This window comes from Crinia signifera, chromosome 7 (assembly GCF_055691185.1).
Source record: "Crinia signifera chromosome 7, ASM5569118v1, whole genome shotgun sequence".
Taxonomy (NCBI): domain Eukaryota; kingdom Metazoa; phylum Chordata; class Amphibia; order Anura; family Myobatrachidae; genus Crinia; species Crinia signifera.
The window spans coordinates 94643476-94657353 of NC_139223.1; the positions used below are offsets into that span (position 1 = coordinate 94643476).

Genomic DNA, 13878 nt, shown 5'->3' on the forward strand with positions numbered 1-13878 from the left:
CCCAGCAACCCCCCCCCCTCAATTTTTTTTCAATCATGTGGTCCTCCCATCCCCCTAACACCCTCAAACCTCTCCCCGCCCTTTGCCGCCCACAACAGAGTTCAAGGAGGAGGGGGTAGCAATTTAGGAAGTATGACTCAAGGGAAAGTATAGAGGTCTTAGCAGTTCCACATCCGCCACCTGCATTAAGTACAACAAGGATCCTCATAGATATCCTTGATTTTTTTGATTTGCAGACTTGGTGGCGCCCCCCCAGATCCCGGTGCCCTAGGCAGCTGCCTAAAGCTGCCTAGTGGTAGAGCCGTCCCTGGGTATAAGCGTACTAACTATAGTGAGTGCCCAACTATCATATAAGTACAAAATAATCTTCACTTGCCATGTTTAATTGTTTTGTAGCATGAGAACTTGGAGTAGCATAGGCATTAGCCTACAAAAATGAATTATGCCCTATGGCAGCTAATAGTTTGTGCCTTATAATGTATCAATTTAATTTTTTACTGCTGAATATGCTGGCATTATACCATTAAATGTTTTCGAATTAAAGACATTAGACAATACTTGCCTACTTTTGAAAACTAGAGTTTCAGGGAGATTATAGATGGTAATAGAATTTTGCAAAGCGCCATTGAGGGGGCGTAGTTTCGAATAGAGATTGTGAATGTGGCACCTAGAATTGTGGGTGTGTTTGCTACATCTGAGAGGAATCTTTTAAAATTACTTATTGGAATTATACGGCATAAGGACATTGAGGTCACCACTCCCTGGACATACCAATTCTTCCAGGAGACAAAGGATGGTAATATAAAATCATACTTCTCCAAGTCATCTTAATGGAGTCCTAGACCCAATTTCTCAAACATCCCAGAGTATATTTTATACTATTGCTCAATTTTTTATCTACGCTTATTTTATATGATTTGTGATAGATGCCTATTATTATGATATTATTAATTAATAAATAATTATTTTATGAGAACCGTCTTTTTTACCTGATTAGAACAGCTAGCGCTGGCACACCTTTGTTTATCAGAGAATGTATATAAACCACACTTGTCTCAAAGTAAAAACTGGAACAAAAACAGTATAATACCCCTTCCATATCACAATTAATTACCAAGTTACACGGTAATTAGTGTGATGTTAAGGGTTACTGGGTCCTGCAAACGGGTAGCAGCACGGCAATAAGAACCGGTAAAAACAGCAAAGTACTTACCGGTTCTAAGTGCTGCCTCCTCCACCGCCCCCGATGATGCCAACTCCCTGTCGTGCCCCCGGATGATGTCAGCGAACCGGCACTAATGCTGGTTCTCTGAGGGGATGTTAACATCCAAAAATGCAGGGTCGTTTCAAAGTCCCGGTGCGACCCTGCATTTTGCGATGTGAAAGCATTATAACTTTGTTGTCCATATGAATACTGTAAGTTCTACAAAGTAAAAAACTTCAGCATATATAGTGGCATTAGCCCCAGACCATCTGTGCATGGGAATGGCACCAAGGCCCTTATTCTGATCGGTGCGGCCCGATCAGAATATGCGGCCGCGACCGTGCAGGCGAATCCCCGCCTTCCATACGGATCGCCACCTGCCGTCCGTACGCGGATATGTGGCGATCCGCATGAAATTGGACGGGGATACGCCTCCTCCATGGTGGGAGCAGCCCCTGCATTCGATGGTCGCCAAACATCGAATGCAGGGCCGCACGCTCCACCAGGTCCCGCAACACAAGACCACACGGACACTTGTCCGTGTGAAATCTTGTATGGGGGCGGGCAGCTGACATCCGGCGATGTCAGATGCCCGCCCCGTACCCACGCGTCACGGCCTCATTACCATGCATACGCCCCGCGTTTGCATGGGAACGCCCATGAAACGCAGGGCGTATGCATAGGGTAATGAGGATAAGTAGCCCCTCACGCCCCTCTACGCCCCCTGTGCGGCGTATAGAGAATCCTTGCGGCGAAATCGCCTGCACATGCGCAGAGTGACCTCTGCACATGCGCAGAAGATAAACATCGGCGGCCCGTACGCAAGCGGGAATATCCGCATCGATCAGAATAAGGGCCCAAGTGTGGTGTAACTGCTAATTTGGCAATTTATGTAGTTTATACTTTTAAAATGCTAAACAAGTTGTGCCCAAGTACACATATAGGGTGAGATTTAATAGGATGAGAGATTCAGAAAGTGAGAGATTTGGTAGGAAATCTCCAGGGTTTTTTAAAGCGGCAATCATTTACACTGCAAAATTAGTTTGATTTTGCAGTATAAGTGATTGACGCTTTAAAAAAACTGGAGATTTCTCACAAAATCTCTCGTTTTCTGAATCTCTCATCCTATTAAATCTCACCCATAGTATCTCATATCATTTTTTTGTGGTTTCAAAGCTTCTAGGAGTCTTAAAAGCAAGATGACCTGAGATGAATGAACAGGTAATTATCTGAGCTTGTTTCTGTATTACTTATTAAACTAAATAAATCATTATTTGTTTTATACAGTATAGGGAATATAGGTCTATACTAATGAGAAGGCAATTAAGGGCCAGGAATCAGTGTAAACAACCAAACTACAGATGTTAGAAAACTGTAATGTATAAGAAGATAGGATAATTAATTGAAGAAAAAAAAACATAGAATTTGCCAGCATGGAAGGCAATTATCAGTTTTCACTACGCTATTGAGGAGTGCTTACCAGCTTTTCATACTTCAAAAGGTTTACGGTTAAACAAAAGGAAAAAAGCAGCTTGTCCTTTTCAAACAGAGAGCGACACACATTTGCATATAGTGAATATGTAAAGTGATCCTTCAGGATCTGTAACCTAAAAAACAAACAAAATAGTCACATGATGCAATAGAGTTCACTTGATAGGCTAATTTTCTTTAAAAATTAGCTTTAAGCAATATCTATCACCATTAGTATTTTTTACTGCAACCACTAACAAACACCACACATAATAATGTAAGCATGTGTCATACTATTACTGGATAGAATCAGGGGCAAATTTAGGGGTGAGGCTGCGCCTAGGCAAAACATTTTTGGCTGCCCCTTATACACACTATTACACACCCTTATACACACTATTACACATTGTGCCATACACCGTAATGCCCAATACACATGGGCCCTTATTCTAGTTGATTCGGACTGATGCGTATTTCGGACAGGAACCGAGTGTTCTTAGCCCCGCATACCATACGGATCGCTCACACCGTACGAATGCGGTAAGACGCCAAGCATACGGACCGCGAGTGGATGTTTCATGTGAACACCTTCTCCATCTGTGGGAACCTCCCCCATCCTCCAATGGGCGCCGACCATCGAATGATGGACCGAGTAGTCAGGCAGCACGAGTGCTCCAGACCACTTGGACATTTTTCCCTATGAAAGCAGGGATATGGGCGGGCAGCTGACATCCGGCTATGTCAGTTGTCCGCCCCCACACGTGCGTCACGGCCACATTACCATACGTACGCCCAGCGTTTTCATGAGAAAACCCATGAAACGCAGGGCGTACGCATATGGTAATGAGCCCAAACAGCCCTTCACGCCCCTCTCCACCCCCTTCTCGGATGGTTCCGTACCCCATGTTGAGACGTGCAAGGCGTTCGCACATGCGCAGATACGCCTCTGCACATGCGCAAATACCAAACATCAGCCGTCCGACCGCACACAAAGCCGTCCGACTCAATCAGAATAAGGGCCATTGTGCGACACAGTGTAATGTGAATTACACATTGGGGGAAATTTACTAAGATGTGTATTCTACTTCCCATATGATGTTGCTATGGGCAACCAATTAGAATCTTCTTATTTATTTAGCACCCTCTAGAACAGTGATTTTCAACCTTTTTAGTTGTGGCACACTAAATAATATTTTAAAATTGCAAAGGCACACCATGAAATCCCCACAGAGCAAAATGCATTGACCCCACAGGAATAAAAAAACAAACCTATTGGGCCCCATATAAAAAAAACAAACAATCACACTGGTCCCCACAGGTAACAAGAATAAAATACATTGGCCCTTTACATGAAAAGAAGAGACCAGTAAATAACAGTTGAACTGGTGGTGGCTGTAAACTGGTTTGGGCAGCTCAAGGCACACTAGTGTGCCACAGCACAGTGGTCAAAAAAACACTGCTCTAGAAGATAGTAGACAGGATCTGGTTGGTTGCCCATAGCAACATCACATGTGAAATAGAATACACATCTTAGTAAATTTCCCCCATTGTGTCACATACCATAATGCCCATTACATGTTGTACCACATAAGTGCTATTGGATTAAGGCTCTGGGATCCCGGTTACTAAAAACAAGGGGGCACTGTCAGGGGGTGGGGGTGGTTAGGTTTAGGCTGGGGGGTAGGTTTAAGCACTTTAAGGGCAGTTTAGAGTTAGAATGTGGGGCAGGGGGTTAGGTTTAGGTGGTGGGGAGAGAGAGAGAGAGAGAGAGAGGCAGGGGGTTAGGTTTAGGTGGTGGGGAGAGAGAGAGAGAGAGAGAGAGAGAGAGAGAGAGAGAGAGAGAGAGAGAGAGAGAGAGAGAGAGAGAGAGAGAGAGAGAGAGAGAGAGAGAGAGAGAGAGAGAGAGAGAGAGAGAGAGAGAGAGAGAGAATGGACAGCACTCAGTCTTAAATGCTAACGGATCGCCCCTATATCAAGCCATATATAAATCTACATACACATAAACGTATGTATGTATGTATGTATGAAACTGGTCGATGGTGGCACTCAGAAAAAAAAACGCGTACACATGCCTGTAGCAGTTACCAACATTTCAATGAGAGGGCATTTTGTCAGGGAAATACAGAGAAAATCAAACACTCACCATTTATGTATTTCTCAAACCTCCACCTGGCGTCTATACTTGTTACGAGGTCAGCATAGCCGCAGCAGCACTGATTGATGACATCACCCATAGTGCACTCGTCACTATAACAACAGTAAACAAAACTGTGGAGCAGATGTCGGCAAATACATTGCTGTATATACAGATTAATGCTTAAGTCATAATACAATATGGACATGAAAGCAGACACTCATATCATATTACAAGAAGCAGTTTAAACCCAAAGCTTCATTCAGTCCATTCAGACTTAAGGTATTTAATAAAATAACCATCTGGATTCTTTCTGTAATAATAACTTTGACCTATTGCCCCCTCTAACCAGGATCGGTACATGATCAATAATTTTGTGTTTAAAAGCTGTCGGTGAATGCCCCATCAGCGCATAATGACGTGCAACTGGTTGTTCACTATGCCCCTTTAGCACTGCCATCCCAATGGCTTGCCTGTGTTGGGCCATTTTGATCTTAAATTGGTAGTCAGTCTTACCGACATAATAATTGCCACAGGGACAAACCAGGACATACACAACAAATTGGGTGGTACAAGTAAGTCTGTAATTGATTTAAAAAAAGTATTATTAGAAGGGTGTTTAATGACGTCACCTGTCCACAAGCAACAACATGTGACGCACCATGTGCACTTGACACAACCAAGTTTTGGCGTACCCAAAAAGGTGCCAGGCCTAAGAGTGTCAAAATTGGTGAAGTCATTGTGAACCATAAAATCATGGAAGGTTTCGCCGCCATGACTAGCTGGTAACCAGTTTTTCCGGTGAAGACCAGGTAGATCTGTATCATCCGATACGATTGGGAAAATACTTTTTTACCGCCTGTTGGGTTATATTGCTACAAGTGTAGTAGCGTTTAGGGCAGAAAAGCCTATTGCATGCATTAGTTTTCTTTTTTCTAGTTAAAGTTTTATTGCAGGGGATTTCTAGCACATGTTGTTTAGCAAACAGCAATTCTATACGGTCATATCCTCTGTCAACAAACTTCGCAACCATATTATCCAGTTGTACTTCCAAATCCACAGGACCACTGCAGATCCTGCGGACCCGCAACAACTGTGAATATGGTAATCCATTTGTTACCGAGGAAGGGGGGGGGGGGGTGTGAAAGCTAGTAGGACACAGAGGCATATTACGATCTGTGGGCTTCACAAATAGGGAGGTATTAAGTTGACCACAGGACAAAGAAAATTTAACGTCAAGGAACTCAATTGCGGATTCTGAAATTGTACATGTTAGTTTTACAGGACTCTCACTCATGTTTTGGTCTTCAATAACTTTCAAAAGTGATTCAGATGACCCCTGCCATAACATTAGCATGTCATCTATATAGCGTGAGTAATGTACAACATTGGCCCTAACCTCAGGATTTGCAAAAAATATGTCATCTTCGACAGACATCATGAATCCAATGTGGAATTTTTCTGTCGACTACTTGAAATGGTGTTGACTCGTAACGATTTTTTTCTATGATGGTCATTTTTACCTTCAGATGTATGACATCTTTTTTGCAAATCCCGAGGTTAGGGCAAATGTTGTCCATTACTCACGCTATATATATATATATATATATATATATATATATATATATATATATATATATATATATATATATATATATATATATATATATATTTATTTATTTATTTACAGTTTCTTATATAGCGCATACAGATTCCGCAGCGCTTTACAGAGTATAGTTGAACATTCACATCAGTCCCTGCCCCAGTGGAGCTTACAATCTACATTCCCTACCACATGTACACGCACACACAGACATTATAGGGTTAATTTTTGTTAGAAGCCAATTAACCTACCAGTATATTTTTGGATTGTGGGAGGAAACCGGAGTACCCGGAGTAAACCCACGCAAGTACAGGGAGAATATACAAACTCCGCACAGTTAGAGCCATGGTGGGAATCGAACCCATGACCTCAGCGCTGTGAGGCAGTAATGCTAACCATTACACCATCCGTACTGCCAATATATATATATATATATATATATATAAATGACATGCTATTGTTTTGGCAGGGGTCATCTGAATCACTTTTGAAAGTTATTGAAGACAAAAACATGAGTGAGAGTCCTGTAAAACTAACATGCACAATTTCAGAATCCGCAATTGAGTTCCTTGACGTTAAAATTTCTTTGGCCTGTGGTAAATTTCATACCTCCCTATTTGTGAAGCCCACGGATCGTAATATGTTTCTGTGTCCTACTAGCTTTCATCCCCCCTTGGTAACAAAGGGATTACCGTATTCACAGTTGTTGTAGGTCCGCAGGAAGTTTGTTGACAGAGGATATGACCGTACAAAGGGTACTTATTTCCTAGCACGGCGCCCATCTCGTTGGTTGTATGCCTTAAGTTTAAGGCACTTAAGGCATACAATCAACGCGACTGACCCGATTTTATGTCAATCACCAGCTATTTTGCCGGTGAAAGACAAAATCGCATTGATCACGTCCATTGCGGCCCCTAATAAAGAGCCGCTATGCGACCGAAGCGATCAACGCGATTTTCCCATAGGGAACAATGTTAAATTATTTTTAAAGTGAAAATCAACACGTTCAACCCGATTTTACATAGGTGACAATGTGAAATGGGCCAATATGGCCCATTTCACATTGAATATGGTTAAAAAGTATGTTTAATGCCCCCCCATTGTTAACGCCACCCCACTATTGACGCCAACCCGACGCGTGGTGAGTACAGCGAGGCCGCAAGGGGCGGCGGTACGCGTCCTTCAACCTCTTCATACCCCTACTATCCACGTCAGCGTGGAGTTGATTTTATAAAGTGTGGCGAGCCACCGAGCCCCGCGAGGGGACGCAGATACCTGTGAAGCCCGCAAGGGGACGCGTATACCTGTGAAGGTATCCTCTGCGCTCGCCACGCTTCGGGCTCAGAGGCTCGCTGCGCTCGCCACACTTTATAGACTCAACGCCGACGTGGATAGTAGGGGCATGAAAAGGTCGGAGGACGCGTAGCGCCGCCGCTCGCCACGCTTCGGGTTGGTGTCAAAAGTGGGGTGGCGTTAACAATGGGAGGGCATTTAAAACATGAGGGGGGTTTGGTATTAAAATGGGGGGTTTTGGGGCTTTTTACATTAAAGGGACTCCAATGTAAAAATCGTGTCGATCACATCGCATGCGGGCATGCGATGCGATCGACGCGATTTTTCCGACCCGATGGATACAATCAAAATCGGTGGCGCCGTGCTAGGAAATAAGTACCGAAAAAAGAAAACTAATGCTTGCAATAGGCTTTTCTGGCCTAATCGCTACAACTCTTGTAGCAATATAGCCCAACAGGCGGTAAAAAAGTATTGGCCCATCGTATCGGATGATACAGATCTACCTGGTCTTCACCGGAAAAAACTGGTTACCAGATACTCACGGGGGCGAAATCTCCGTGATTTTCTGGTTCACAATGACATCACCAATTTTGACACATTTTTAGGTATGCCAAAACTTGGTTGTGTCAAGTGCACAGGGTGCGTCACTTGTGGATACATGTGGACAGGTGATGTCATTAAACACCCTTCTAATAATAAAATTCTTAAAATCAATTACAGACTTACTTGTACCACCCAATTTGTTGTGTATGTCCTGGTTTGTCCCTGTGGCCAATATTATGTCGGCAAGACCGACTGCCAATTTAAGATCAGAATGGCCCAACAAAGGCAAGCCATTAGGAATGCAGTGCTAAAGGGGCATAGTGAACAACCAGTTGCGCGTCATTATGCACTGATGGGGCATTCACCAACATCTTTTAAACACAAAATTATTGATCATGTACCAATCCTGGTTAGAGGGGGCAACAGGTCAAAGTTATTATTACAGAAAGAATCCAGATGGATCTTTTTAATACCCTAAGTCCGAATGGACTAAATGAAACTTTGGGTTTAAACTGCTTCTTGTAATATCATATGAGTGTCTGCTTTCATGTCTATATTGTATTATGACTTAAGCATTAATCTGTATATACACTAATGTATTTGCAGACATCTACTCCACAGTTTTGTTTACTGTTGTTATGGTGATGGGCGCACTATGGGTGACGTCATCAATCAGTGCTGCTGCGGCTACGCTGACCGCATGACACGTGCAGATGCCGGGTGGAGGTTTGAGAAACACATAAATGGTGAGTGTTTGATTTTCTCTGTATTGCCCTGACGAAAATGCCCTTGCAATGAAACATTGGTAACTGCTACAGGCATGTGTACGCATTTTTATTTCTGAGTGCCACCATCAACCAGTTTGATACAGTACATTGGGAGTTGGAACAAGTTTGGAAAGTTATCCATGCGTGCCAGAACCACAGACTGACTATCTATCTATCTATCTCTATATCTATATATACAGTATAGATATATTACAGGTGTAGAGCCAGAAAAAGATCCACAAGGAGCACTCACCAATAAGATCAGTTGCACAATTTAATGGTACTTGTTTAGGATACAAAACATCTTACTTTGTATTGCAGTCGACGTTTCGGCCACTAGAGGGCCTTTGTCAAGACAGAACACCAGGCACATCCGTACAGCACAAGCACTTCTGGCTCTACACCTGTAATATATTGGGAACATCATTGGATATTTACTTAAGTGGAGCAGCCCGAAAGTTGACAAGGGCTGGTCGTGAGTGCGGATTCTCCAAAAAAAAAAAATATATATATATATATATATACACACACACATATACGTACATACACACACACACACACACACACACACACACAATATACAGATGGAGCCAGCTTTAACTTTGCTCGGCAGATCCCTTTCACTGGCAAGCGCCGGCGATAGGGACTGGGACGCGCACGTGGCGGTTGGGCAGAGTCTCCCTGCCAGTCTCTGCTTCAGGGAGACTGTAGATGCATGTGGTGCATCTTGGTCTTTGTAGTCTCCAGGTATTGACATCACTTCCTGTCACACGGCTGGTCAGGCAGTCAGTGTTAGCCAGAGCTGGAATAAAGACGCACCTGATTCAAGCTGCACAGGTGTCCGTGAGTTTCTTGATACACACACATTTACATGGTGTCAGAAGCGGGATCAACATGGCACATGGGCTGAGGAAGATTGACCCGTTGGTTTTCGATGAACACATCGCTGACACCTGGCTCAGATTCAAAAGAGAATGGCACGTGTACTGCATCGTGGGCTTATCAGTCAAGTCAAAGAAGGTACAGGCATACACGCTGCTGAACCTCGCATGTACAGACTCCGTGGACAAATCAGAGGCATTCATTTACTCGGACACAGAGAGCAGAGAGGATCCTGAGGTCTTACTTGCTAAGTTTGAGGAAATCTGCATGCCGGTAAAGAACGTCATCATGGACAGGCATATCTTTAACAGCACAAATCAAAAGGGCGACAATACAGTGCAATTATACGCCTCCACACTAAAACTACTGTCAAAGAAGTGCAACTTTGGGACACTCACAGATGAACTCATCCGTGACAGAATCATGTGTGGCATTAGGAATGACAAGGTACATGCACAGCTGCTAAGAAACCGCCATAAACATATGCATGCTCCATGAGCAGGCAGAAAAGGGCACAAGGAAGTTAAAGAGGGACGCTGAAGTATGTGTCATGGCGGCCACCGAAACCCCGCTCACCCTCATGTGGGAACTGCGCAGCACAGCACCCCCCAGGCAAACAGAACTGCCCTGAATATGATAAACGCTGCAATGCATGTGGCAAATGGAACCACTTCGCCAGGTGCTGTCGCTCTAAAGACCAGACACCCACAAAGCAGCAGTCAGAACCCCGATACAGCCACACACCCAGGCAGGTAAGCCAGGTAGACACCGACCTAGTGCACTGCACAGCCCGCACAACAGTCCATGACAGTGTCGATCACACAGATGAGAGGGGTGAGATATTTATAAAGCTCAAGACCAAACACACCAACAGAGTGGCCACAGTCAAGATAGACTCAGGAGCCAAGTGCAACGTCATGTCACGCAGACAACTACGCGAGCTAGACCCTGCTGCACAGATTAACCCACAGGACAAAATCAACCTAATAGCATATGGAGGCCAGGTCATCACCACACGAATACAGTTCACCCATGCTGAGTTGCTCTTCCACATTGTGGACCAACAAGTCAAATCATTGCTTGGCCTCCCGGACAGCATGAGACTGGGCCTGTTGAAACTGGGGCCTGATGTACAGGCCATTCAAATGACTGTCCCAGAAATGAAAGATTTCCAAGACTTGTTTGATAACAGCACATTAGGAAAGCTACCGATCACATACCATTAGGAAAGCTACCGATCACATACCATATGAGGCTGGATGACTCCATTGTCCCCACTGTTTGTGCTCCCCGCATAGTGCCCATTGCAATGAAGGACAAAATTATCCAAGAGCTACACAGAATGACGCAGCTGGGTGTCATTGCACCAATTGAAGAAGCAACACAATGGGTGTCTGCAAAGGTAGCTGCTGCCAAAAAGGATGGGACTGTATGGTTATGCATTGACCCAGTACACCTAAACAAAGCACTTTTATGCCCCTACCACCCGCTCCGCACCATCGAGCAGGTGATTGCTGACATGCCAGGTGCAACGTCTTTAGCACCCTGGATGCCAAGTGTGGGTTCTTGCAGATCCCTCTGGACAGAGCCTCTTCCTTGCTCACCGCCTTCATGACCCCCATTGGGCGCTACGTCTTCCTCCGCATGCCCTATGGCATCACCACAGGCAGTGAAGTTTTCCAGCGATGTATGGAGCAACTGTTCGCTGGATATCCCTGTGACATCATCGTTGACGACATCCTGGTCTGGGGCCGCATCAGAGAGGAGCATGATCGACGCCTCCAGCAGGTACTTTAACGGGCTGACACACTCAACCTCAAGCTTAACCCTGACAAGTGCAGATTCAGAGTCACGGAGGTGGCATACGTGGGCCACATCCTCACCAACAAGGATGTCCTGCCAGACCCAAACAAGGTCCTGCAGATGCCCCTTCCAGCAGACAAATTGGCACTCCAGCTCTTCCTGGGAATGACCAACTACTTGTCCAAGTTTCTTCCACAGTACAGCGAAACCACTGCACCTTTGCAGCAGTTACTGCATCAGGACTCTGAATGGTGTTGGCCGGACACACACACAGCTGCTGTCAACCAACTGAAGACCATGCTCACAAACCCGCCAGTCTTGCAGTACTTCAATGTGCATGATCCTGTCATCCTTGCTGCTGATGCTTCACAAAATGGCCTCTGGGCCGTCTGCCTCCAGCACCGCAAAACGGTGGCATTTGCATACAGGGCCCTCACTGACACGAGACCAGGTATGCACAGATTGAAAATGAACTCTTGGCGCTTGTCTTTGCTTGCAAACGTTTCCATGACTTCATCGATGGCCGTCCTGTCGTGATTGAAACAGATCATCAACCTCTGATCACCATTCTGAAGAAACCCATACACTCTGCCTCATCCCGCATACAAAGCATGATGCTCAAGCTCCAATGGTACAATTTGGACGTTATATACAAGCCAGGTAAAGAAATGTATGTTGCTGACGCACTGTCCAGGGCATTTCTTCCTTCCACTGGACGAGTGTGAGGTAATGGCTGTGGAAATCCTTCCCACCAAATGGATGGAGGAGCTGCGTGCAGCCACTAGCACAGACGAGCTCTCCCAGCGTCTTGCTGGTGTCATCCTCAATGGCTGGCCACCCTCATCCAGAGACTTGCCCCACTGTCTACATCCCTTCTTTTGCATGAGGGATGAACTCACCATAGTTGATGGTGTCATTATGCGAGGTCACCGCTTTGTGATCCCAGCTGCTCTACAGTCGTCATACACCCAGCAGTTGCACCAGGGCCATGCAGGCCTGGAGTCCACCAAGCGCAGGGCCCGAGAAACTGCGTTCTGGCCCTCTATGTATGGTGACATTGAACAGTCTGTGTCTCTTTGTGCCCCCTGCAATGCCCTACATCCACATCAGCCACGGGAGCCCATGCTGCTCCACGACATCCCCGCCCTACCTTGGTTCATCCTGGCGGCTGACTTATTTGAATGGAGGGGGAAGGAATATATGGTGCTTGTTGACTCTTACTCATCGAAATAAACTACCTCACCACCACCACAAGCCTGATGGTAATTTCAAAATTTAAAAGGCACTTTGCAGCACATGGCATTTCACAGCAACTCATCACTGATGAGTTTGTAAATACTTGGGACTTTCAGCATATCACCAGCAGTCCTCACTATCCACAATCCAACGGGTTGGCAGAGCTAGCAGTCCGCTCAACAAAGCACTTGATGGAGAAATGCGCACGAGATGGCTCAGACATATACCTAGCCTTACTCAAAATGAGAAATACACCCAAAGACGGGTTACCCTCCCCTGCACAGTGTTTGTTGGCACGGCGCACCCGCACAGTACTTCCTATGGCAAAGCAGCTCCTGCAGCCCAGAGTGGAGTCCCAGGGCTCCAAGGCGTCCTATGACAGATCGGCACATCACCTGCCACCACTCTCTCCAGGCCAACCTGTTCGCATACAGACTGAACAAGGCTTCGACAGAACAGCAGTGGTGCAGCGTCCAGCAGAGCGTCCTATTAGTTGTGTGGTGCAGTCTGACAATGCCTTGTATGAGCGCAACCGCCGGCACCTGCTGAGTGTAGCTGCAGAGGACTCTGCACAGCCGGGTCCATCAGTTACTGCCACTGATGCAACCAATGCCAGTGATGATTCTCATCATTTGGAAAATCCCATCCCAGAGACCTTGCCAGTGGCAGAGCCCTCCCAAACTGCTGAGGACAATCCCATGGGTTCACAACACACCATCACCAGGTCCGGGCGGTTGTCCAAGCCCAATCCCAAATTCCAGAACTTTATTGTTTAAGTATTTTGCTGCAGCTTTACCCTTGTTGAATTTGTTATGTCCATGCATGTTGTGTCCTTCCAGTTAAAAGGGGGGATGTAGATGCATGTGGTGCATCTTGGTCTTTGTAGTCTCAGTAGGTATTGACATCACTTCCTGTCACACGGCTGGTCAGGCAGTCAGTGTTA

At 45.4% G+C, this 13878-nt stretch overlaps 1 protein-coding gene across 2 annotated transcripts in view; it reads right to left on the reverse strand.

The window, feature by feature from the left end:
* Positions 1–13878, reverse strand: part of DNAH7 (dynein axonemal heavy chain 7) — a 918640-nt gene that overhangs the window by 110074 nt on the left and 794688 nt on the right. For both annotated transcript variants that reach the window (XM_083153498.1, XM_083153497.1), the window contains one exon: positions 2685–2811. In XM_083153498.1, coding sequence (XP_083009624.1) covers positions 2685–2811 — 127 coding nt within the window. The remainder of the gene's footprint in view (positions 1–2684; positions 2812–13878) is intronic.